Source organism: Saimiri boliviensis, chromosome 21 (genome assembly GCF_048565385.1).
Source record: "Saimiri boliviensis isolate mSaiBol1 chromosome 21, mSaiBol1.pri, whole genome shotgun sequence".
Taxonomy (NCBI): Eukaryota; Metazoa; Chordata; class Mammalia; order Primates; family Cebidae; genus Saimiri; species Saimiri boliviensis.
This window is the reverse complement of record NC_133469.1, coordinates 11,080,217-11,104,317: the sequence shown is the minus strand read 5'-3', so window position 1 is coordinate 11,104,317 and position 24,101 is coordinate 11,080,217. Positions and strand designations below refer to the sequence as shown.

Here is a 24,101-nt window from a genome sequence, read left to right as displayed (position 1 = left end):
GTGTGACCTGTGCATGGTGTGTGAGTGGCAGATTCCGAAGCGGGGCGGATCTGGGTGTTAAGCGCGGCTCAGCTTACTGGCTAGGTGGCCCTCATCGTCTATGTCTCTGAGTTCCCCCATCTGTAAGCGTTGCAAATCCGCTGTTGCCGCAGTTTGGCGCAAGGAGCTCACTGGGGGCGCAGTAAATGCCGATTTCCCTCGGGCATCTTCATTTTTCCTTAGAGCCGAGCTCGGTGCGTGGCGAGGAGGGGTGGGACGGGCGACGGTAAAAAGAGTAACAGCAGCAAGCGCACACACGGCCTTCCAAGCTTGCCAGACCCCGCTCTAACACGGAATCCGCACAACCTGAAAGGCAGGCCCTTTTTTGCTTTTTGTCTTTTAGAGACGGGAGGGTCTCCCTGTGTTGCCCAGGCTGGTCTCGATCCGCTGGCCTTAAGCGATCCTCCCGTCTGGGCCCCCTCACAGTGCTGGGATTACAGGCGTGAGCCACCGCTCCTGGCCAGGGCACGTCTTACTGTACTTCTTTTCAAATGGGAAAACTAAAGTGCAGCGGGGCTAAGTAACGTAGGAAGCACCAACCATGTTTCTAATCTAAGAAGTGAACTCTCAGCCGGGCGCGGTGGCTCAAGCCTGTAATCCCAGCACTTTGGGAGGCTGAGGCGGGTGGATCACGAGGTCGAGAGATCGAGACCATCCTGGTCAACATGGTGAAACCCCGTCTCTACTAAAAATACAAAAAATTAGCTGGGCATGGTGGCGCGTGCCTATAATCCCAGCTACTCAGGAGGCTGAGGCAGGAGAATTGCCTGAGCCCAGGAGGCGGAGGTTGCGGTGAGCCGAGATCGCGCCATTGCACTCCAGCCTGGGTAACAAGAGCAAAACTCCGTCTCAAAAAAAAAAAAAAAAAAAGAAGTGAACTCTCAACTCTCTCAGACAGAAGCAGCCGAGTCCTCGCAGCCTGCAGCACCCAGGGCGCCCGGAAGCCAGGGGGCAGGACCGCGTGAGGAAGTCCCGCCCCGCCCCGGCCTCCAGGCTTCCGCTTCCGCTCTTCTCAGTCCTCTTCACCCTGGCGGGGTCGGGGGGTGAGGATGGCGGCTGGTGGCGATCATGGTTCGCCGGACACCTACCGCTCACCTCTTGCCTCCCGCTATGCCAGCCCGGAGATGTGCCTCGTGTTTAGCGACAGGTATAAGTTCCGGACATGGCGGCAGCTGTGGCTGTGGCTGGCGGAGGCGGAGCAGGTAACGGGCCCCGGGCTGAGGGGCTGGGCCGGGAGGGACAGGCCCGCCCCAGCACGTGCCGGGATCTGTGCCGGGCTGGGCTTAGCCACCCCGGAGCTGCTGCCCAGCTATTTTCGGCTGGGTGTTCCCTGTCCTGAGGAGCTGCGGCCCTAGGAAGGCAGGACAGGAGGCCCGGGAGCCGCCACCTGTTGCTTCACGTGTTCTTAGTCTGGGAGAGTTTGAGACGCGGAGGAGGCTGGGGAAATGCAGCCTGTTTCAGAGAATTCACCTTGACCATCCCCGCAGAAGTAGGCTGCCAAGCACAGACACCGAGCGCTTGTTTCATGCCGTTGGGCTAATTGTTTCACAAATCTTCTCTCGTTTAATTCACGAAGATCTTGCAGGCTTGATGGTGTTTTTCCCGCATTGCAGGGGAGAACGCCAAGCCCGGACAGCTTGTTGTTTGCCCTAGCCCATCCGAGCTATTAAGAGCGGAACTGGGATTTGAACCTGCGTGCAGTCCAGAGCCTGAGCTGAGCGCGTAGCCCCTTGTCCTTCACAGTGCCTGTGTAGTGAGTGACAGGACTGGAATGCGTGTTTTCTAGGCCACCGTTTCCACCTCACTGGCCTGCGCTTTGCCTCTGAGGAGGAGACTTCGGGTAGGGGTTTATTAAACGGGGTTTATAGTTTCTTTTCTAAGGGCTGCATATAGAACTCCTTAGCCCAGCGGTTTCAGGAATAGCTCCAGAAGAGTGGAAACAAACTAAAGGTTATCCAGAAAGCTATGTTTCTCCTCAAGTTTCAGTGGAAAGTGCCACAACGAGCAAGTTGGCAATGCCCTCTCAAACGGCACAGTAAACACAAAAAAAATTCGGGTTCCTGCCTAGGACCTGTACCATGGAACTCTCCAAACAGGAATCTTTGAGTCAACTTTAAGTTTCCCTGCTCTCCCGTTATCACTGCCCTCGAAAATATTAAGCAATACACTACAATAACAGCAGACATTCATATAGTGCCTTCTGAGACCCAGGTACTGTCGTAACCCTTTCACATGGTTGCTCATTAATCCTCCAAACAATCCTGAAGAGTAGGTATTAAATACTTTTACTGTATCTATTTTACAGATGAAAGAATGGAGGCATTAAGTTAAGAAACTCTTGGCTCAGATAGCAATAGTAGCAGACATTGATTAACGTCTACATGTGTTGTGGTTTGTGATGTACTAGTGTGTGCTCTTGTCTATTTCACTTGATAGTCCGTTCTCTAGATGAGGGTAGTGATACTCAAGGCTTTACTAGGGTTGCCAAAGCTAGTAAATGGTTTCAAGCTGGAATTGGAATGTAGAGTCTGAGTATGTATTATTTCCTCTGTTTGTCTGAAATGCATATAATCTTGGGTTTGGATTACCTATTAGGGTGTCAAAATTACCATAAATTGCATAATAACTTAGTAGCTAAGAAAAAACTTGGAGAATAAGAGACTAGGCTGGGCGTGGTGGCTCACACCTGTAATCCTAGCACTTTGGGAGGCCAAGGTGAGTGGATTGCCTGAGCTCAGGAGTTCAAGACCAGCCTGGGCAGCACAGTGAAGCCCCATCTCTACTAAAATACAAAAAAATTAGCCGGCGTGACAGTAGGTGCCGGTAGTCCCAGCTACTTGGGAGACTGAGGCAGGAGAATTGCTTGAACCGGGGAGGCGGAGGTGGCAGTGAGCTGAGTAGCAACACTGCATTCCAGCCTGGGTGACAGAGCGAGACTTTGTCTCCAAAAATGAAAAAAAGAGTAGGAGGAATGCAGAAAATTAGTAGTAAGGAAAGTAGGAATTTTGAAAAGATAAATTGCTTGGGGGGAGGAAGCAGTATGGCCATGCTGCCCCCTGCTGCTTTGCTTTGGAAGGAGCCCCAAGGTGTCATGTCCTCTGTGACTGTAAAGGTTCCAGGCAGTTCTGCCACACGTGGCAGCTGAGTACTTAAAATGCAGTTGGTATGACTGAGAAATTGACTTTTTACATTTATTTATTTTTATTTTGTTTTGAGACTAGGTCTAGCTCTGTCACCCAGGCTGGAGTTCAGTGGCACAATCTTGGCTCATTGCACAACCTCTGCCTCCTGGACTCAAGCTATCCTCCCACCTCAGCTTCCCAAGCTGGGACTACAGGTGTACACCACCACGTCCTGCAAACTTTTGTATCTTTTTGTAGAGATGAGGGGGTCTCACTATGTTTTCCAGTGTGGCCTCAAACTTCTGGACGCAAGCAATCCACCTGCCTTGGCCTCCCAAAGATGTGAGCCACTGTGCCTGGCCTGACTTTTTACTCTTAAATATTTTCCAGTACTTTGTAACTTTAATTAATCAATTTAAATTTAAATAGCCATATCTGGCTAGTAGCTCCTCTCTTGGATAAAAAAGGTCTAAGATGCAAGATCCTTCTTGGAGTCACACTTTGCAAATTTCAAGTGAGGTTTAAATCAGTTTCACCAGTTTGTATTCGGCCCTTGGATCTAAGTTCTGAGTTGCCTGTGGGCTGCCAGCTATTTTTTGCAGCCTAATTTTTCCAGTGATGGATGAATGTAAGACATTGATGTGTTTGTTCTCTCATCAATATCTCCTGGAATTGCTTTCAGTTGTACTCATTTCCTGTACAAAATTTCCTGACAAACTACTTACAGAATTCTTACTCTTTTTCTTTTTTTCTTTTTGTTTTTGTTGAGATGGAGTCTCGCCCTGTCACCAGGCTGGAATGCAGTGGCACAATCTTGGCTCACTGCAGCCTCTGCCTCCCGGGTTCAAGTTATTCTTTTGCCTCAGCCTCCCAAGTAGCTGGGATTACAGACACATGCCCCAACGCCCAGCTAATTTTTTTTTTTTTTTTTTGAGACGGAGTTCCACTGTTGTTACCCAGACTGGAGTGCAATGGCACGATCTCGGCTAACCGCAACCTCCGCCTCCTGGGTTCAAGCAATTCTCCTGCCTCAGCCTCCCGAGTAGCTTGGGACTACAGGTGCGCACCACCATGCCCAACTAATTTTTGTATTTTTAGTAGAGACGGGTTTTCACAGTGTTGACCAGGCTGATCTCGAACTCCTGACCTTGTGAGCCACCCACCTTGGCCTCCCACAGTGCTGGGATTACAGGCATAAGCTACCACGCCCAGCCCCCAGAATTCTTAAATTTGGTTTCTCTAAGAAAAATGGCTACCATCGTGCCAAGCACTAAGGATTAAGCAATAAATAAAGCTCCTAAAGAAGTATTCATTCTAGAGAGAAATGACAGGTTGATAAATATGTTAAAATGTCAGGCTGTGATAAGTGCTGTAAATAAAACCAGACTAAAGGGATAGAGAGTGACACAGAAGGGTGTTTTACACTGAAGTCAGGGAAGACCTCTCTGAAAAGATGACATTTGTTTCCAGAGACCAGAATGTGTGGGGGAGTGAATCAAGCAGAGATCTCGGGGCAGAAGGAACAGTCAAGAGCAGGATTATGTTGTTATTTATTGGAGCTTTCTTTTTTTTTTTTTTGGAGACAGAGTCTCATTCTATCTCCCAGGCTGGAGTGCAGTGGCGCCATCTCGGCTCACTGCAACCTCTGCTTCTCAGGTTCAAGCAATTCTCCTGCCTCAGCCTCCCAAGTAGCTGGGATTACAGGCGTGTGCCACCACACTGAGCTAATTTTTTTTGTATTTTTAGTAGAGACAGGATTTTACTGTGCTAGGCAGGATAGTCTCAATCTTCTGACCTCACGATCCACCTTCCTTGTCCTTTCAAAGTGCTGGGATTACAGGTGGGAGCCACTGCACCTGGCAGAGCTTTCTTAGAATATACTTTACCATGATTCATTGAGAAAGTCTCTCCCACTGCCCCACCACTCCTCAACCCCACTACCCCTGGCCAGTGTACTTTCAATGTGGTTGCCTCATATTTTAACTTATGAATTGGGAGATAGGATATTGCTGCTAATATGAATCAGATTTTTTCTTGGTGTCATTTCATTTAAATAACTGTGACACTGAGCCTATTTGATTTTATTTTGCCTATTCTGCAGACATTGGGTTTGCCTATCACAGATGAACAAATCGAGGAGATGAAATCCAACCTGGACAACATCGACTTCAAGATGGCAGCTGAGGAGGAGAAACAGTTACGACATGATGTGATGGCTCATGTGCACACGTTTGGCCACTGCTGCCCGAAAGCTGCAGGCATTATTCACCTTGGTGCCACCTCTTGCTATGTTGGAGACAATACAGTAGGAGCCCGTGTTGTTTCTACTTGGGACTCAATCTCTAGAATGCATTTGTCAATTTTATTTGATGTTGTCCAGTTTAGGAAGTAACACTATAGATCTTTATTTTTAGGAGTGTCTTGGTTGAAAACTCTGAGAAACTTTTTCAGCTTTTAGTGTCCTTCCAATCAAAGCTGTAAGCACCAAGTGACGTCTATAAAGTAAGACCTATAGATCATGCTTATGCATTGGTTGGCTGACATAAGCCAAGGCCTTAGCATTTTAATGGCTAAGGTAATTTTCCTTTTTTTTTTTTGAGACAGAGTCTCACTCTGTCACCCAGGCTGGAGTTGAGAGTTGCGATTTCAGCTCACTATAACCTCCACCTCCCAGGTTCAAGCGATTCTTGTGCCTCAGTCTCCCTGGTAGCTGGAATTACAGGTGCTTGCCAGCACACCCAACTAATTTTTGTATTTTTAGTAGGGAGGGGTTTTGCCATGTTGGTCAGGCTGGTCTCAAACTCTTAGCCTCAGGTGATCCACCCACCTTGGCCTTTTATAGTGCTGGGTTTACAGGTGTGAGCCATTGTGCTCAGACTTCAAAGGACTTGTCAAGTCCTTTGAAGACCTTTGAAGGATTGTGAAGTCCTTCAAAGACCCTGTCTCAAAAAAAATATTTTGAGACAGGGTCTTGCTTCTGTCACCTAGGCTGAAGTGCGGTGACACAAACATGGCTCACTGCAGCCTCAACCTTCTGGGCTCAAGCGATTCTCCCACCTCAGCCTCCTGAGTAGCTGGGACCACAGGCATGTGCCAGAGCACCAGCCTAATTTAAAAAATATTTTATAGAGGCAGTGTCTCACCACGTTGCCAGAATGGTCTTGAACTCCTGGGTTCAAACAGTCCTCCTGCCTCAGCCTCTCAGTCCTGGGATTATAGGCATGAGTCACCATGGCTGGCTAAAATACTGTTTTTTTGAGGCAGAGTCTTGCTGTGTCGCCCAAGCTGGAGTGCAGTGACACAAATGTGACTCATTGTAGCCTTGACCTTCTGGGCTCAAGTGATTCTCCCACCTCAGGTTCCTGAGTAGCTGGGACCACATGCATGTGCCACTGCACCTGGCTAACTTTTAAAATATGTTATGGAGACAGTATCTCACCATGTTGCCCAGAATGGTCTTGACTTCCTGGATTCAAACCATCTTCCTGCCTCAGCCTTCCAAAAGTCCTGGGATTACAGATGGGAGCCACCGCACCTAGCCTAGCTTGTGCTCTTTTTTTTTTTTGCTTTTGCCCCAGAACAGCTTGTGCTCTTAATCAGAGTATACCCATGGGGTTGAAGTTAGATTCCAGATAAACGTCCAATTTGAGATAAGCCAGTAATTTTTAAGTTGCCCCAAATACTTTCTTTAGTCATAAATGAAAGGCATCTTTTTGTGTAATTGGTGCGTTGGATAATGGGAGAACAGTCTTCTTACTCGGAAAATCCTTTGAAAAAGTATCCACTGTGGATAGGCTCAACAGTTACTGTTTCTTCCCCCCCCCCCCCCCCCCCCCCCCCCCCCCCGAGATGGAGTTTCGCTTTTGTTATCCAGGCTGGAGTGCAATGGCACGATCGGCTCACCGCAACCTCCGCCTCCTGGGTTCAGGCAATTCTCCTGCCTCAGCCTCCTGAGTAGCTGGGATTACAGGAACGTACCACCATGCCCAGCTAATTTTTTGAATTTTTGGTAGAGATGGGGTTTCACCATGTTGACCAGGATGGTCTCGATCTCTTAACCTCGTGATCCACCCGCCTCAGCCTCCCAAACTGCTGGGATTACAGGCTTGAGCCACCATGCCCTGCAACAGTTAGTGTTTCATATAGGCATGTGTTGAAGTTGCCTGAATATGCATATCTCAAGATCACTTTCCTCAATAGCAGTTTTATGTTTCCTAAACCTTGAGATTCTGGCTCATTCCTTTCCTTGTTAGCAACTGCAGGCAAGAAAAAACAGGAGGAAAGTAATGGAATGTGCCTTATGGAAGCTTCTCAGAAACTCCTCTCTAGGAAAATACAAACCTTGTTGACCTGCATATTTTCCAGTCATTGTATTTATTTTTATCTTTTTGAGTTAAATTTTTTTTTTAATATTGGAGAGACAGTCTTGCTGTGTTGCATAGGCTGATCTTGAACCTCCTGGCCCTAAGCAGTCCACCTGTTTCAGCCTCCCAGAGTCCTGGGAATACAGGCATGCACTGCCATGCCTAGCCTTCAGTCATCTTAGATACCATGTACCTTGGGCTTTGTAAGTATAAAGGTTTTGTTCCTTCTAGATCCCGTAGTACTGTTAAGCCAGTGTGCTTCTCAAACGGTAACCAGGAAAGAACAACTTGCGTTAGTGTTTTCTGGCATGCTTGGTGGGTTGGTAATGGTGATATAGGCTGGTAGCTGAGCAGCTCAGCCTTTTGGCCAAAAAGTGTTTCATTATAATACTGTTTGAGCAAAGCTGCTTAATATAAGATCATTGCATTTTCTTTTGTAGGACTTGATTATTCTTAGAAATGCCCTTGACCTGCTTTTTGCCAAAGGTAAGGAGCTGCAGATGTTTCCTACCAACTCTAGATTCCTATGATAGGAGGTAGGCACCAGTGACAACTAAATCCACACAAGGTAAATCTACATAGATTGTCATCTTTTCAGGTGAATGGAAACCCTATGTTTAATCTGTAGAACTAATTGTTTCTCCTTCTCCTCTTTCTCCTCCTCTTTCGCCTCCGCCTCCGCCGCCGCCTCCTCCTCCTCCTCCTCCTCCTCCTCCTCCTCCTCCTCCTCCTTTGCCTCCTCTGCCTCCTCCCTCCTTCTCCCTCTCCCTCCTCCCTCTCCCTCTCCTCCTCCTCCTCCTCCTCCTCCTTATTCTCTTTCTCCTCCTCCTCCTCCTCCTCCTTCTCTTTCTCCTCCTCCTCCTTCTCCTCCTCCTTTGCCTCCTCCCTCCTTCTCCTCTCCCTCTCCTCCTCCTCCTCCTTCTTCTCTTTCTCCCCCTCCTCCTCCTCCCCCTCCTCCTCCTCCTTCTCCTCCTCCCCCTCCACCCCCTCCCCCCCTCCTCCCCTCCTCCTCCTCCTTCTCCTCCTCCTCCCTCCTCCTCCGCCTCCTCCTCCCTCTCCCTCTCCCTCTCTTCCTCCTCTGTCTCCTCCTTCGTCTCCTCCTTTCTTCTTTTCCTCCTCCTCCTTTCTTCTTGAGACAGGGTCTCATTCTGTCAAGTGGCTTTATCACGGCTCAGTGCAGTCTCCCCTTCCCAGTCACAGACAGTTCTCCTGTCTCAGTCTCCCAAGTAGCTGGGGGTACAGGTGCATGCCTCCTCACCTGGCTAATTTTTTGTAGAAATGGAGTTTTTTTCATGTTGCCCAGACTGGTCTCAAAACTCCTGAGCACAAGGGATCCACCCGTCTTGACCTCCCAAAGTGTTGGGATTACAGGTGTGAGCCACTGCACCCAGCTGTCTCTTCTTTAAAAGGCTCTGAATGAATTTTTTCTTTTTTTTTGAGCTGGAGTCATACTCCGTCACCCAGGCTGGAGTGCATTGTTACACTCTTGGCTCACTGCCACCTTTGCCTCCTGGGTTCAAGCAATTCTCCTGCCTCAGCCTCCCTAATAGCTGGAATTAGAGGCATGCGGCACCGTGCCCAGCTAATTTTTGCATTTTTAGTAGAGACGGGGTTTCACCATGTTGGTCAGGCTGGTCTCGAACTCCTAACCTCATGATCCACCTGCCTTGGCCTCCCAGAATGCTGGGATTACAGGCTTGAGCCGCTGCGCCTGGCCAAGTGAATGGTTTTTAAAGCATAGCCTTTTTACATGAAGAGAGTGCAACCAAAGGCATGTTGCTGGAATATATGGGTCATGATTATAATTTTGTTGTTTTCCTGCACTGGTCTTAAAATAGTTCACGACATAATAGGTAGTCAAGTTGGTTTTCAAATTTTGGTTGCTATGAACTCTTCCAGGCACTTTAGGATACAAAGATGAAAAGATATGGCTGCTGCCTTTCATGAGCAGTCTAATTTTATACAAAATTATCTAAAAGTCTTGTTTCTAATTATGTAATGAACACAACCTGAATTCAACCTCTTTCTGTCACATGATCTTTCTTGTAGCTTGCCAGAGTGATCTCTCGGCTTGCCGACTTTGCTAAGGAACGAGCCAGTCTACCCACGTTAGGTTTCACACATTTCCAGTAAGTGACAAGATTACTTCTTGTTTATGTGCATATGGCTTTCAGCTACTTCTTGAGTTCTCTCTTTTCCACAGTAACCTTGAGGTGAAGAATCTGAAAACATGATTAAGTATACGTAATTCAGGATGCTTATTAAGGAATGAGGCTGATATCCACCTTAAAACATACTGGTGAGAGAGTAAATCTAACAGTTCATTTGGGAAACATGGGGAAATACATATCAAAAGCCTTGAAAAATATTATTTATGATAGTAAGCATTAAAAACAATCTCAATGGGCCGGGCGTGGTAGCCCACGCCTGTAAACCCAGCACTTTGGGAGGTCAAGGTGGGCAGATCACTTGAGGTTAGGAGTTCAACACCAACCAGCCTGGCCAACATGGTGAAACTTCATCTCTACTAAAAAGACAAAAATTAGCTGGGTGTGGTGGCATGTGCCTATAATCCCTGCTGAGACAGGAGGATCACTTGAACCTGGGAGGCAGAGGTTTCAATGAGCCGAGATCGCACCACTGCACTCCAGCCTGGGCAACATAGCAAGTCTCCGTCTCAAAAAAAAAAAAGGAAAGAGAAAGAAAAATCTAAATGTTCAACAGTAAGAGAATAAGGCATAGTGAAGCCGGGCGCGGTGGCTCAAGCCTGTAATCCCAGCACTTTGGGAGGCCAAGGCGGGTGGATCACAAGGTCGAGAGATCGAAACCAACCTGGTCAACATGGTGAAACCCCGTCTCTACTAAAAATACAAAAAATTAGCTGGGCATGGTGGCGTGTGCCTGTAATCCCAGCTACTCAGGAGGCTGAGGCAGGAGAATTGCCTGAACCCAGGAGGCGGAGGTTGCGGTGAGCCGAGATCGCGCCATTGCACTCCAGCCTGGGTAACAAGAGCGAAACTCCGTCTCAAAAAAAAAAAAAAAGGCATAGTGTTCATAGGTTGGAATAATATGCAACTATTTAAGTGATGCTTGTAAGCCCTAACATGTAGATGCACTTAGGTTAATGTTATGGTTAAAAAAAAAAAAGGCAGCTTATAAATTGCACAAAAACTGGTTTAAAGTATGCCATGATATAAATGTTGATTACTCTGGTTTATGGGATAATCGGAAAGTTAAATTTCTTCTTTTTGAGTTTTGTTTTGTTTTGTTTTTGGAGAGAGAGTCTTGCTCCGTTGCCCAGGCTGGAGTGCAGTGGTGTGATTTTGGCTCACCCTCACTACAATCTCTGCCTCCTGGGTTCAAATGATTCTCCCGCCTCAGCCTTCCTAGTAGCTGGGACTTCAGGCACCTGCCGCCACACCCAGCTAATTTTTGTATTGTTTGGCAAGATGGGGTTTCTCCATGTTGGCCAGGCTGGTCTCGAACTTCTGACCTCAAGTGATCTGCCCACCCCTGCCTCCCAGAATGCTAAGATTATAGGCGTGAGCCAGTGCCCCCAGACATACTTTTTGTATATTTGACTTTTAAAATATGCAAGTATTTTTGTGATTACTGAATAAAGCCCTTTTAAAAGGCTGAAATGGTGTAATTTCGTAATGCTAGTGACAGGTTTTGAGTGATAATATTTGAGTAATGGTATCAGCATCTGCCTTTTGTTTTGATGGTGTATTGCTGTGGCAACAAAGATATGATAATTTATGAAAGCCTGTTGAGCTTAATCTTTCGTAAAGGCAGGGACCAAACTTACTGGTAGCAGGAGCCTGAAACACTTGTTCACATGAATCAGTGCCTGGTGCTTGGTACATGTGGCTTCCCTCCACACCTACCTTCCTCTGTGTTGCAGCTACTCTTCCTCTCCTGCCTCTGTGGGAGAGTGCTCAGCAAATACAGAAGCACTCTAATATTCCTCTGGAGATAGCATAATGGAGGAGGTTGGCTGCCAGGGATCGTAGTCATTAGGAACTCAGAAAATGGTGTTGGTGTGCAAGCATCTTCCCCTCAGTGTATCGGTTCATGCGATTAAAAACAAACAGGCTGCTGGGCGCAATGGCTCCTGCCTGTAATCCCCGCACCTTGGGAGGCCAAGGTGGGTGGATCACCTGAGGTCAGGAGTTTGAGACCAGCTTGACAAACATGGAGAAACTGCGTCTCTACCAAAAATACAAAATTAAGGGGCCGGGCGCGGTGGCTCAAGCCTGTAATCCCAGCACTTTGGGAGGCCGAGGCGGGTGGATCACGAGGTCAAGAGATCGAGACCATCCTGGTCAACAAGGTGAAACCCCGTCTCTACTAAAAATACAAAAAGTTAGCTGGGCATGGTGGTGCGTTCCTGTAATCTCAGCTACTCAGGAGGCTGAGGCAGGAGAATTGCCTGAACCCAGGAGGCGGAGGTTGCGGTGAGCCGACATCGCGCCATTGCACTCCAGCCTGGGTAACGAGTGAAACTCCGTCTCAAAAACAAAAAAAAAAAAACAAAAAAAAAAAACAAAATTAACTGGGCGTGGTGGTGCATGCCTGTAATCCCAGCTACTTGGGACGCTGAGGCAGGAGACGCTTGAACCCGGGAGATGGAGGTTTCAGTAAGCTGGGATCATGCCATTGCACTCCAACCTGGGCAACAAGAGCGAAACTCCATCTCAAAAAAAAAACCAACAACAAAAAAGAAACGGCCGGATGCAGTGGCTCACGCCTGTATTCCTAGCACTTTGGGTGGCCAAGGTGGGTGGATCACGAAGTCCGGAGATCGAGACCATCCTGGCCAACATGGTGAAACACTGTCTGTACTGAAAATAAAAAATTAGCTGGGTGTCGTAGCCGGTGCCTTTACTCTCAGCTACCCAGGAGGCTGAGACAGGAGAATCGCTTGAACCCGAGAGGCGGAGGTTGGAGTGAGCCAAGATAGCGATGCTGCACCCCAGCCTGGGAGACATGAGACTCCGTCTCAAAAAAGAAAAAAGAGGCCGGGCGCGGTGGCTCAAGCCTGTAATCCCAGCACTTTGGGAGGCCGAGGCGGGTGGATCATGAGGTCGAGAGATCGAGACCATCCCGGTCAACATAGCGAAACCCCGTCTCTACTAAAAATACAAAAAATTAGCTGGGCATAGTGGCACGTGCCTGTAATCCCAGCTACTCGGGAGGCTGAGGCAGGAGAATTGCCTGAACCCAGGAGGCGGAGGTTGCGGTGAGCCGAGATCGCGCCATTGCACTCCAGCCTGGGTAACAAGAGCGAAACTCTGTCTCAAAAAAAAAAAAGAAAGAAAAAAGAAATTAGGCTGGGCATAGTGGCTTATGCCTGTAATCTCAGCACTTTGGGTGGCCAAGGCAGGAGGATAGTTTGAGACGTGGAGTTTGAGACCAGCCTAGGCAACACAGGGAGACCATGGCTCTTAAAAAAAAAAAAAAAAAAAAAATAGCCGGGTGTGGTGGCTTGTGCTTGTAGTTCCAGCTACTCAGGAGGCTGAGGTGGGAGGATGGCTTGAGCCCAGGAGACTAAGGCTACAGTGAGCTGCGATTATGCTACTGCGTGCCAGCCTGCGGTGACCCTGTTTCAAAAAAGATAGAAAGAAATTGGACATTAGTGCAATTGATTCATAGTATGTATTTTGTTTGTTTTGTTCTGTTTTGAGACAGAGTCTTACTCTGTTGCCTAGGTTGGAGTGCAGTGGTGTGATCTTGGCTCATTGCAACCTCCACTTCCCGGGTTCAAGCGATTCTCCCACCTCAGCCTCCCAAGTAGCTGTGATTATACGTGTGTGCCACCACGCTCAGCCAATTTCAGAGACAGGGTTTCGCTATGTTGGACAGGCTGATCTCCTGGCCTCAAGTGATCGGCCTTCCAAAGTGTTGGGATTACAGGAATGAGCCACTGCACCTGGCCTCCTAATTATATTTTATGTTCAGAAACAGACCTTCAGTGGCTTGATATAGGCTTAACACTAGAAACAAAGCCGTTAGCTGCCATGTTTGTGAGTCTTCTGCTTGTGTGTGTTGTAGGGTTGTTGTCCATAGCATGACTACTCCTCACTGGATTTTTTTTTTTTTTTTTTTTTGAGACGGAGTTTCGCTCTTGTTACCCAGGCCGGAGTGCAATGGCGCGATCTCAACTCACCGCAACCTCTGCCTCCTGGGTTCAGGCAATTCTCCTGCCTCAGCCTCCTGAGTAGCTGGGATTACAGGCACGCACCACCATGCCCAGCTAATGTTTTGTATTTTTAGTAGAGATGGGGTTTCACCATGTTAACCAGGATGGTATCGATCTCTTGACCTCGTGATCCACCCTCCTCGGCCTCCCAAAGTGCTGGGATTATAGGCGTGAGCCACCACACCCGGCTCCTCCCTGGATCTTGACTCCTCACAAAGGCTTTCCTCTACTGCCAGTCTAGGGCAGCCGTCACCATTATTTTCATCCTTGTTTTATTCTTTTAGCACTTAAATTATTAATAATTAATCTTGTTTCTTTATTTGGTTTTTATTGAGACAGGAGTCTGGCTCTGTCACCCCGGCTAGAGTGCAATAGCACGATCTCGACTCACTGCAACCTCTGCCTCTCAGGTTCAAGTGGTTCTCCTACTTCAGCCTCCTAAGTAGCTGGAATTAGAGGCACCCCCCTCACCACGTCCGGCTAATTTTCTGTATTTTTAGTAGAGGCGAGGTTTCACCCTGTTGGCCAAGCTGGTCTCGAACTCCTGACCTCAGGTGATCCACACTCCTCAGCCTCTCAAAGTGCTGGGATTACAGATGTGAGCCACTGCACCTGGCCTAATCTTGTTTTGTTTTCTTCTTTACTTGTTTCAATGTAAGCAAGTGCCATTGGACAAGGACCTTGTCTGTGTTACTCCTGGTTGTATTTTCAATAGCAAGAGCACATCAGATACTTGTCAAATATCACATGAGTACCTAATGTATTTCTTACTGATGTCTGTGAATATAGTCATGAACAAAAGGGACATTGTCCCTGCCCTTATAATAAATTGCTTCTTGCCATGTACCATGGTGACTCATGCCTGTAATCCCAACACTTTGGGAGGCTGAGGTGGGTGGATTGAGACAGAGTTTGAGACCAGCCTGGCAACAAAGTGAGACCCCATCACTACAAAAAATTAAAAAATTAGCCAGGCATGGTGGTGCGTGCCTGTGGTCCCAGCTACATGGGAGGCTGAGGCAGGAAGATCACTTGAGCCCAGGATGTTGAGGCTACAGTCAGCTCTGTGTTCATGCCTCTGTATTCCAGCTTGGGCAACAGAGCAAGACCCAGTCTAAAAATAATAATAATAATTTAAAAATTGCCTCTTGATGAAGAAAGAACCATGCTAATAGCCCTTTAGTTTCATACTCCTTGAATATTTATAAATGACATTGAATCTCCATAACTATATTTAGTTAAATATTTTAGCTCTTGTTTTGTCTTTACTAGTTATTCAATCTCTTACTTCAGTTGTTCTCCTTCCAAGGAGCAGTGGTGGTTATTAAAAGAAGCAATGAAACCTTGATGATGTGAGTCTTGGTTTGAGACTTCTGTGTGTTCTCTTTGGGGTTTCAGGCCTGCACAGCTGACCACAGTTGGGAAACGTTGCTGTCTTTGGATTCAGGATCTTTGCATGGATCTCCAGAACTTGAAGCGTGTCCGAGATGACCTGCGCTTCCGGGGAGTGAAGGGCACCACTGGCACTCAGGCCAGTTTCCTGCAGCTCTTCGAGGGAGATGACCATAAGGTATCTGAAAGTGACCTGCAGGACACAGAAACTCAGTGGAGGAGCCTAACAGACAAGGCTGCCTTCGAGGATGATAGGAGAGAGTGATTGTGGGATGGGTGGGTCTTTGGACTAGAAAGAGATCGTGGGGGCTGGGGGAATAAGACCTGGGTGGGATGACAGGTTGAGGCATTCTCATACTGGACACCTGGATTATTGTAGGGATATGTCTTTTCTTTCCAAGGTAGAGCAGCTTGACAAGATGGTGACAGAAAAGGCAGGATTTAAGAGGTAGGTAAGTGGGAACATGTTGATCTCCCTGTTAAGTTGATAAAAGTTCTGTGTTCAGTATACCTCTAGATTTGACCTTAAAATTTTTGGCTTTTTCTTTCTTTGTTCTTTGTTCTTCTCCCCTCCCCCACACACCTTTTTTTTTTTTTTTTTTTTTTTTTTTTTTTTTTTGAGACGTAGTTTCACTCTTGTTCCCCAGGCTGGAGTGAAATGGCGCGATCTCGCTCACTGCAACCTCCGCCTCCTGGGTTCAGGCAATTCTCCTGCCTCAGCCTCCTGAGTAGCTGGGATTACAGGCACGCGCCACCATGCCCAGCTAATTTTTTGTATTTTTAGTAGAGATGGGGTTTCACTATGCTGACCAGGATGGTCTTGATCTCTCGACCTCGTGATCCACCCGCCTCGGCCTCCCAAAGTGCTGGGATTACAGGCTTGAGCCACCGCGCCCGGCCCTTTTTTTTTTTAAAGACAGGGTTTCACCATATTGGTCAGGCTGGTCTAAAACTCCTGACCTCAGGTGATCCGCCTGCCTCAGCCTCCCAAAGTGCTGGGATTACAGGCGTGAGCCACCGCGCCCGGCTTTTTTTTTTTTTTTTGTCTCTAGCCTGTTTTTTATTTTCTTATTATCTGGATTCTTTTTTTTTTTTCTTTTTCCTAATCGTTTTCTTGACGTATTTTCTGGATTTGATTTGATTAATGTTTTTGAGACCAGGTCTTACTCTGTCATCCAGGCTGGAGTGCAGTGGTGTGATCTTGACTCATTGCTGCCTCCGTCTCCCAGTTTTAAGCAGTGCTTCCGCCCAAGCCCCCTAAGTAGCTATGACTACAGGCATGCCTGGCTACTCTTCGTATTGTTTTTGTAGAGATACTGTTTCACCATGTTGCCCAGGCCGGTCCCAAATTCCTAAGATCAAGCGATCCACCTGCCTCAGCCTCCCAAAGTGCTAGGATTTAGGCATGAGCCACCATGCCTGGCCTACATTCTTATTTTTGTATAATCTGTAGGAAAAAAGAAAACAATTTACTTCTGATTTCTTTAGAATACCTTTATCCACGTTGTTGCCATTTTTGTTTCTTTACTTAGGGCCTCCAACAGGGTAGGCTAAATCTGACCATTTCCACTGAGGTCTACCAGGTTCCCCAATGGCTCTTTCTCCCATGCATTTGTATTGAGCTTTGGCTGGACATGGGCACATTGCACCATGTATCCTTCTGGAGTCAGGCCAGTGTCCTGCGTAGTAGTGAAAAGTGTGGAAGAATAGTTTATTCCAGGAGCAGGTTACCAGTCAGGTCCACTGGCTCAGTATAACCTAGTATACCAACAAGACCAAGCTTTTCTTTCGGATGTGTTTTTCCTTGTTTGACAGAGTCACATTTTGAATTATTATTATTTTACAAGTCTCCCAATGATGCTTAAGCTGGCCTTAACCTCCTGAGTTTAAGCAGTTTTCCTCCCTTAGTCTCCTGAGTAGCTGGGACAACAGTCATTCACCACTGCAATGGCTTTAAAATATATATATATATTTTTTTTTTCTTTTGAGACGGAGTTTCGCTCTTGTTACCCAGGCTGGAGTGCAATGGCGCGATCTCGGCTCACCGCAACCTCCGCCTCCTGGGTTCAGGCAATTCTCCTGCCTCAGCCTCCTGAGTAGCTGGGATTACAGGCACGCGCCACCATGCCCAGCTAATTTTTTGTATTTTTAGTAGAGACGGGGTTTCACCATGTTGACCGGGATGGTCTCGATCTCTCGACCTCGTGATCCCCCCGCCTCAGCCTCCCAAAGTGCTGGGATTACAGGCTTGAGCCACCGCACCCGGCCTGGCTTTAAAATATTTTAACATAAGTCTCTCTTCGATTTATTTCTAGAGCTTTCATCATCACAGGGCAGACATATTCACGAAAAGTGGATATTGAAGTACTGTCTGTGCTGGCTAGCTTGGGGGCGTCAGTGCACAAGGTGAGTGGTGGCAGCTGGTGGGGCGGGGACGGGAGCTCTGGGTAACACAGACAGACTGAATCAGCCTCAGACTTCTACTTAACCATCTCTCTCAAGCAATATCATACATTAGTTTTAATAATTTGTGGTCTGTAAATGAAACCCTTAAGGGAAAGACTAGTTTTGGTATTTAAAGTTATCCCAAGCACTGCAAAACATCCATCCATCTTGTTACAATGGTGGATTAAATTTTTTTTTTTTTTTTTTTTTTTTTGAGATGGAGTTTTGCTCCTTTTGCCCAGGCTGGAGTGTAGTGGCGTGATCTTGGCTCACTGTAACATCCGCCTCCCGGGTTCAAGCAGTTCTCTTGCCTCAGCCTCCCAAGTAGCTAGGATTCCAGGCATGCACCACCATGCCTGGCTATGTTTGTAATTTTGGTGGAGATGGGGTTTTACCACATTGGCTTGGCTGGTCTCAAACTCCTGACCTTAGGTGATCCACCCACCTCATCCTCCCAAAGTGCTGGGATTGCAGGCTTGAGCCACCACGCCCAGCCTAAATTAATTGTGTGATTGTCTTTCCATGATGCCTTAAGCAGTGTTTCACAAAAGCGTTTTCATGCTCCTTGAATTTGTCCATCCAGCACTTCGTGAACAGAGAGGAGTATGAGTAAGATATTCTCTTGACGCGCTGGTCTTCAGCTGAGCCACAGCACACCTAAGAGCTCATCTCCTTCGTCAGCCTAGTCATTGCTCCCAGACTCCCCTGCACACTGACAGTGTGGGATGATGCTTGTTCCCCTGCCCCCCGCAGATTTGCACCGACATACGCCTCCTGGCAAACCTCAAGGAGATGGAGGAACCTTTTGAAAAACAGCAGATTGGTGAGTGCTGTGTAGAGACCTGTGAGCACACAGAGCTGCTGGAGGGCTGTGGATAGGGGCTGAGAGCTCATTCAGCAGCCTAATTGCCTACTCGCTGTCCTCTGCAGTGTCTCTGCCTTTGCATCTTGTCCTTTTTCACATGGGCAGGCTCAAGTGCAATGCCGTATAAGCGGAATCCCATGCGTTCAGAACGTTGCTGCAGTCTTGCCCGCCACCTGATGACCCTTGTTATGGACCCGCTGCAGACAGCATCTGTCCAGTGGTTTGAACGCACACTGGATGATAGTGCCAACCGGTCAGTGACATGGGGACCTCACATACACCAAGTTGGGAGGAGGTCTGAAGGACAGACCTAGAAGTAAAAGGACATATTTGAGCATCTCTACAATCTCCTTATCCCCAAGGAGCCCAAAGTCTAGGAAGGAGGCAAAACATAAAAAGGACAGTGTAATATGTGTTAGAATTGAAGTGTGTACTGGGTGCTGTGGGATCATAGAGGAAGGAATAGTGTTTGAGGAATCAGAAAGCTTCACAGTAGAGCTGATGCCTTAAGAATTAAGAAATAAGGCCGGGCACAGTGGCTCAAGCCTGTAATCCCAGCACTTTGGGAGGCCGAGGCGGGTGGATCACGAGGTCAAGAGATCGAGACCATCCTGGTCAACATGGTGAAACCCCGTCTCTACTAAAAAAAAAAATACAAAAAATTAGCTGGGCATGGTGATGCGTGCCTGTAATCCCAGCTACTCAGGAGGCTGAGGCAGGAGAATTGCCTGAACCCAGGAGGCGGAGGTTGCGGTGAGCCGGGATCGCGCCATTGCACTCCAGCCTGGGTAACAAGAGCGAAACTCCGTCTCAAAAAAAAAAAAAAAGAAAAGAGAAAAGACAAGATCAGGAGCATTATAAAGGCACAGAGCAGGAGAAAACACACTTGAGGGAGTTACCACTACTTGAGTTACCTTGGGGAATGAAGTCAACACGTGCCAGGGGGCGGCACAGGACATGGTCCCAGATAGTAGCCAATTTATGAAAGATCTTCTGGGCCTTTTCTGAAGGCAGATAGATGTCAGTTGTGGTGTCTAGGCACAATGACATCTTGATTAGCTATGAGATGAGTCAGAAATAATTTGTAACTACTGATGAGGTGTCAGCATGCACATGGTTTTCTGTTTATGTATATGCTCATTTAAAGCAGATTGACATTACTCTCATCTACTTGCATTGTCCTGGACTTTCTTAAGTGGATATGGATGTATAGTTAAACCTAGCTTTCTGGAATCTCTGCATAATCCAGGATTTACCTCTGGAAATAAGTCACGTGAATTCATTCGGAAGTTAGCCATTGAATACTTTTTAGCGAGGTGTGACCCTGTAGGCCTGCTGACTTGCCTGCTGAAACACCCTAGCAACAGTTGGAGAGCTGGCTGTCAGGAGACATGGCTGTCAGAACAAGTTAGGGGCTACTTTGAAAGTCCAAGGCCACGTTGATGCGGTGGCCACATAAATGGAGAGGAAGGATACAGATCCGGAGTTGAAGGCAGACTGGCCAGCCCTGGTGGTTGATCTGAGTGAGCATAAAGAACCTGGTGACTGGGGTGCTCCTGCCCTTTACTGATGCAGGAGCTACAAGGGAAGAAGGGCAGGTTCGTGCTGCTAAGTAGGAGGAGTGAGAAAGTGGCTGAGTTCAGTTTGGGGACTGAGTTACCTACGGGTCAACCAGGTGGATGTCTCAGTAGGATAAGGTCTGGCGCTTGGGCAAGTGGTCTGTCCTGGAGGTGACAGAGTTGAGAGTCATGAGGTCATTGGGGTAGTCATGAGATTGAAGGAAATTACCCACAGAGAGTCAGTAGGGCAACTTCTTGGGACACACACTGCATTTCACTGAAGTTATTTGTCTAAAGAGATACTGAACGGCTATTTGTTTTCTAGACGGATCTGTTTGGCTGAGGCATTTCTTACTGCGGATACTATACTGAACACACTGCAGAATGTTTCTGAAGGATTGGTAGTGTACCCCAAAGTAAGAAGCCTCAATTAAAAAGTAAAGTATTAGGGAGGGGTTGGAATGTGGGAGGGAGGGTGATCTGGGGTATGTCAAGGGAGCTGTATTCAGATCCTATAGGCCTTCTTCCCACCCGAGCTCATCCTTCAGTTCACAGGCTCTAGGAAACTAGCTCTGTGGGATTCATAGACACATTTATAGAAAAGGAAAAAAGTATTTTAAATTGCCTTAAACTATCCAGCAGCATGAATCATCAGCTCTGGCGTGACTAGGCAGAGTAGATGGCTCCATTTGCCTGTATGTAAGTACCTGAGGCAGATGGGTTCATTTGTCTCCTATACTTAGCTCTTGAGGCTGGGCACTGAAATGTAACAAATAGGGGTTTTAAGAATTCTTTGTACGTGACAACTTTTTAAATTAATATTCCCTTTTTTAAAAATCAAAAGTCTGAGTTCGTAAGAAAACTGAGAAAACATCATATAGAATAAAACAACCCATTACTGTCTCCATAATGTGGTAGTGTCTGTGCTGTGCATTTTGTTTGACATCCTGCTGTGTTTATGACTTTAGCCTTGAGGCACCTTTCTTGGCCATTCACTTTATCTTTTCCTATAGGTAATTGAACGGCGCATTCGGCAAGAGCTGCCTTTCATGGCCACAGAGAACATCATCATGGCCATGGTCAAAGCTGGAGGTAGCCGCCAGGTTTGTGACCCCTCATGGTCCTGGATAAGTTAAGAGTGCACGTTTGGTCCTGCTTTCTCCTCCATAAAGGAGAGCAGATAAAGGAAAGTGTTTATGTCATTACCTCAGTCACAGTAATGGTACAGAGCAGTGGCCATATTCTGCCATCTATGGAGGATGATTGTGGTGAACTCAGTTTGTTAAAGGGAATCACTTAGGCCAGGCGCGGTGGCTCACGCCTGTAATCCCAAAACTTTGGGAGACTGAGGTGGGCGGATCACATGGTCAGAAGATTGAGACCATCCTGGTTAACACGGTGAAACCCTGTCTCTACTAAATATACAAAAAATTAGCCAGGTGTGGTGGCACATGCCTGTAGTCCCAGCTACTCGGGAGGCTGAGGCAAGAATTGCTTGAACCCAGGAGGCGGAGGTTGCAGTTAGCCGAGATCACACCACTGCACTCCAGACTGGATGACAGAGGTAGATTCTGTCTCAAAAAAAAAAAAAAAGTGAATCACTTAATCACTTGTAGGAAAAGTCCATGCCTAGTGAAGGAATGAGGTCTGACATTCCATAGTGAATGTCAAGTGAACAGGAAACAAGAGCAAATGATTCATGAGGGTTTACAGAAGAGGGCCAGAGCCAGGGCATCCACTTCAGGCTTGTCCTAAAATGTAGTCAGAGAGTAGTGAAGGCCCTGTTGGAGACAGACAGGGGAACCACCTCAGTGTAGAGGGGTTTCATGTAGAAGAGCTGTGCAGACAGCATAGAGGTGACGTATCTGATGAGTTATTTAAAGAGTGTTCAAACACCCTGTTAGTGGAGAACTGACAATATTTCACTGTTTTCCCAGGATTGCCATGAGAAAATCAGAGTGCTTTCTCAGCAGGCAGCTGCTGTGGTTAAGCAGGAAGGGGGTGACAATGACCTCATAGAGCGTATCCAGGCTGATGCCTACTTTAGTCCCATTCACTCCCAGTTGGATCGTTTACTGGATCCTTCTTCCTTCACTGGTCGCGCCTCCCAGCAGGTAAGCATACATCAGAATGCATCTGAGGAGTCATCCCTAGAAGCCCTCTTTTCTGCTGGGCCGCAGAACCTAGACTACTCTCTTTGATGTTTTTGCTTTATAGGAGGTAGGTGGCAATGGAGCTAGTTAGAAGGAAATCAGAGCAGGTTGTTGGCTAAAATTTAGAGATTTAGGTTTTGTTTCTGTTTTTGTGGGTTTTTTTGTTTTGTTTTATTTTGTGTTTTTTTTTTTTTGAGGCAGGGTCTCTTTGTCACCCAGGCTGGAGTGCAGTGGTGCTGGAGTTACAGGCATGAGCCATCACACCTGACCAAGATGTGTTTTGAGCTTCCTTAAGTACTTCTTTGTATTCTCTTTTGGTTTTGAGAATGTGGTGTAATGGACAAAGAATTAGATTTTATTGTCAGGTGGATACCCTGGTGTTGTAAAGATTGAAATGCCTGAGTGTATACCAGGTGCTCAGGTACTGTATTTAATTCTGGGGATTTAAAAATGAATAGATAAGCCAGGCTCACACCAGTAATCCCAGCACTTTGGGAGGCTGAGGCAGGAGGATTGCTTGAGCTCAGGAGTTCAAGACCATCCTGGGAAACATAGTGAAACCTTGTCTCTACACAAAATAATAAAATTAGCCAGGCTTGGTGGAATGCGCTTATAGTCTCAGCTACTCAGGGGCTCAGGCGGGAGGATAGCTTGAGCCTAGGAGGTCAAGGATGCAGTGGGCTGTGTTCATACCCCTGCCCTCTGGCCTGGGTGACAAAGTGAGATCCTGTGTCAAAAAAAATAAAGATGAACAGATAATGCTCATCTTCAGAAAAGTCACAACTTAGTGATGAAGACTTGTAAATAGGTCATTATAGTACCAGGCAGTAGGTGCAAGAACCGAGGGCTGAAAGACTTAAAACTGGAGGTAGGAGACCGATGAGGAGGCTACTGCCCAGGGCCAAGCAGGAGATGGTGAAGATGGTGAGAGCTTCGTGTGAAGGCGGTGGTGAGGTGCAGACCAGGGAGGGAGAGGAGGATGAATCCTGGTGGCTACTTGAAGAGGGCTGGGAAGCAGGAGGAAAGAAGCCGTGATGATTTTTAGATTGGATGGAAATGGTGAAACCACTTGAGAGAACACAGGCTGGGCTAGTTTGCGGGAGAGGTTGGTGGGCACGTGGGCATGGTGAGTTAGGCAGAAATTCCTGATAGGCAGTTGAGGAAAACAAGCTCTGGTGAAGTAAAGCTTTATCAAATTAGGTTTCAGTGGTACCACCAGACATTGGAAAAGGTATTATCCGTTAATATCTTAACGTTTTCTTTTGTATCTGCTTTCCTCTGGCAGGTGCAGAGATTCTTAGAAGAGGAGGTGTATCCCCTGTTAAAACCATATGAAAGTGTGATGAAGGTCAAAGCAGAATTATGTCTGTAGAGCTGGAAGAGAATTAAATGAAAAATCATTGTTAATTGCTGAGGCATGAAAATTCTGTTATTGTAATGCCTTATTTTACCTTAAGAACTGTTACCTTAAATAAATACAGCATTTTCTTCTTCCCATGGTGCTTTCCCATTTCTCAAGGTCTCACATTTCTCAACAGTGCAGAAACAATGCGCATTGAAGTTTACTGTCTTGTTTACAACAACACAAACTTGCATAAGAAATGTAGTTCATACTTGATCTCTGTTCTTTCAAGACATATTTTCCAGCTGCCTTGTTTAGTCCTTTTCATGTGTTCATTTGCTTGTAAAGTAGCATGAAATTTCTGGTCCTGTCTTCTACACAGGAATTTGATCTAGGTCTGGCAAAATAACCTGGAGTCAGTGATTGAGTCAGCCTTTCATTTACATTATCTGTGGCTAGAATAAATAATGAAGTTTGGAACTACAACAAATACTTTAAAAATATAGGCCGGGCGCGGTGGCTCATGCCTGTAATCCCAGCACTTTGGGAGGCCGAGGCTGGTGGATCACGAGGTCATCAGATCGAGACCATCCTGGTCAACATGGTGAAACCCCGTCT

The 24,101-nt window shown here is 46.9% G+C and overlaps 1 protein-coding gene across 1 annotated transcript; it reads left to right on the top strand.

The window, feature by feature from the left end:
* Positions 1-1,032: 1,032 nt before the first annotated feature.
* ADSL (adenylosuccinate lyase) lies at positions 1,033-23,638 on the top strand. The gene is given in 14 exon segments (XM_010343422.3): positions 1,033-1,241; positions 5,263-5,466; positions 7,966-8,001; positions 8,003-8,011; positions 9,575-9,654; positions 15,126-15,297; positions 15,521-15,567; positions 17,435-17,525; positions 18,318-18,387; positions 18,535-18,682; positions 20,314-20,404; positions 21,002-21,091; positions 21,926-22,102; positions 23,427-23,638. Coding segments are annotated over 14 exon segments (1,455 nt in total). The 5' UTR covers positions 1,033-1,088; the 3' UTR covers positions 23,514-23,638.
* The last annotated feature ends 463 nt before the right edge of the window (positions 23,639-24,101 follow it).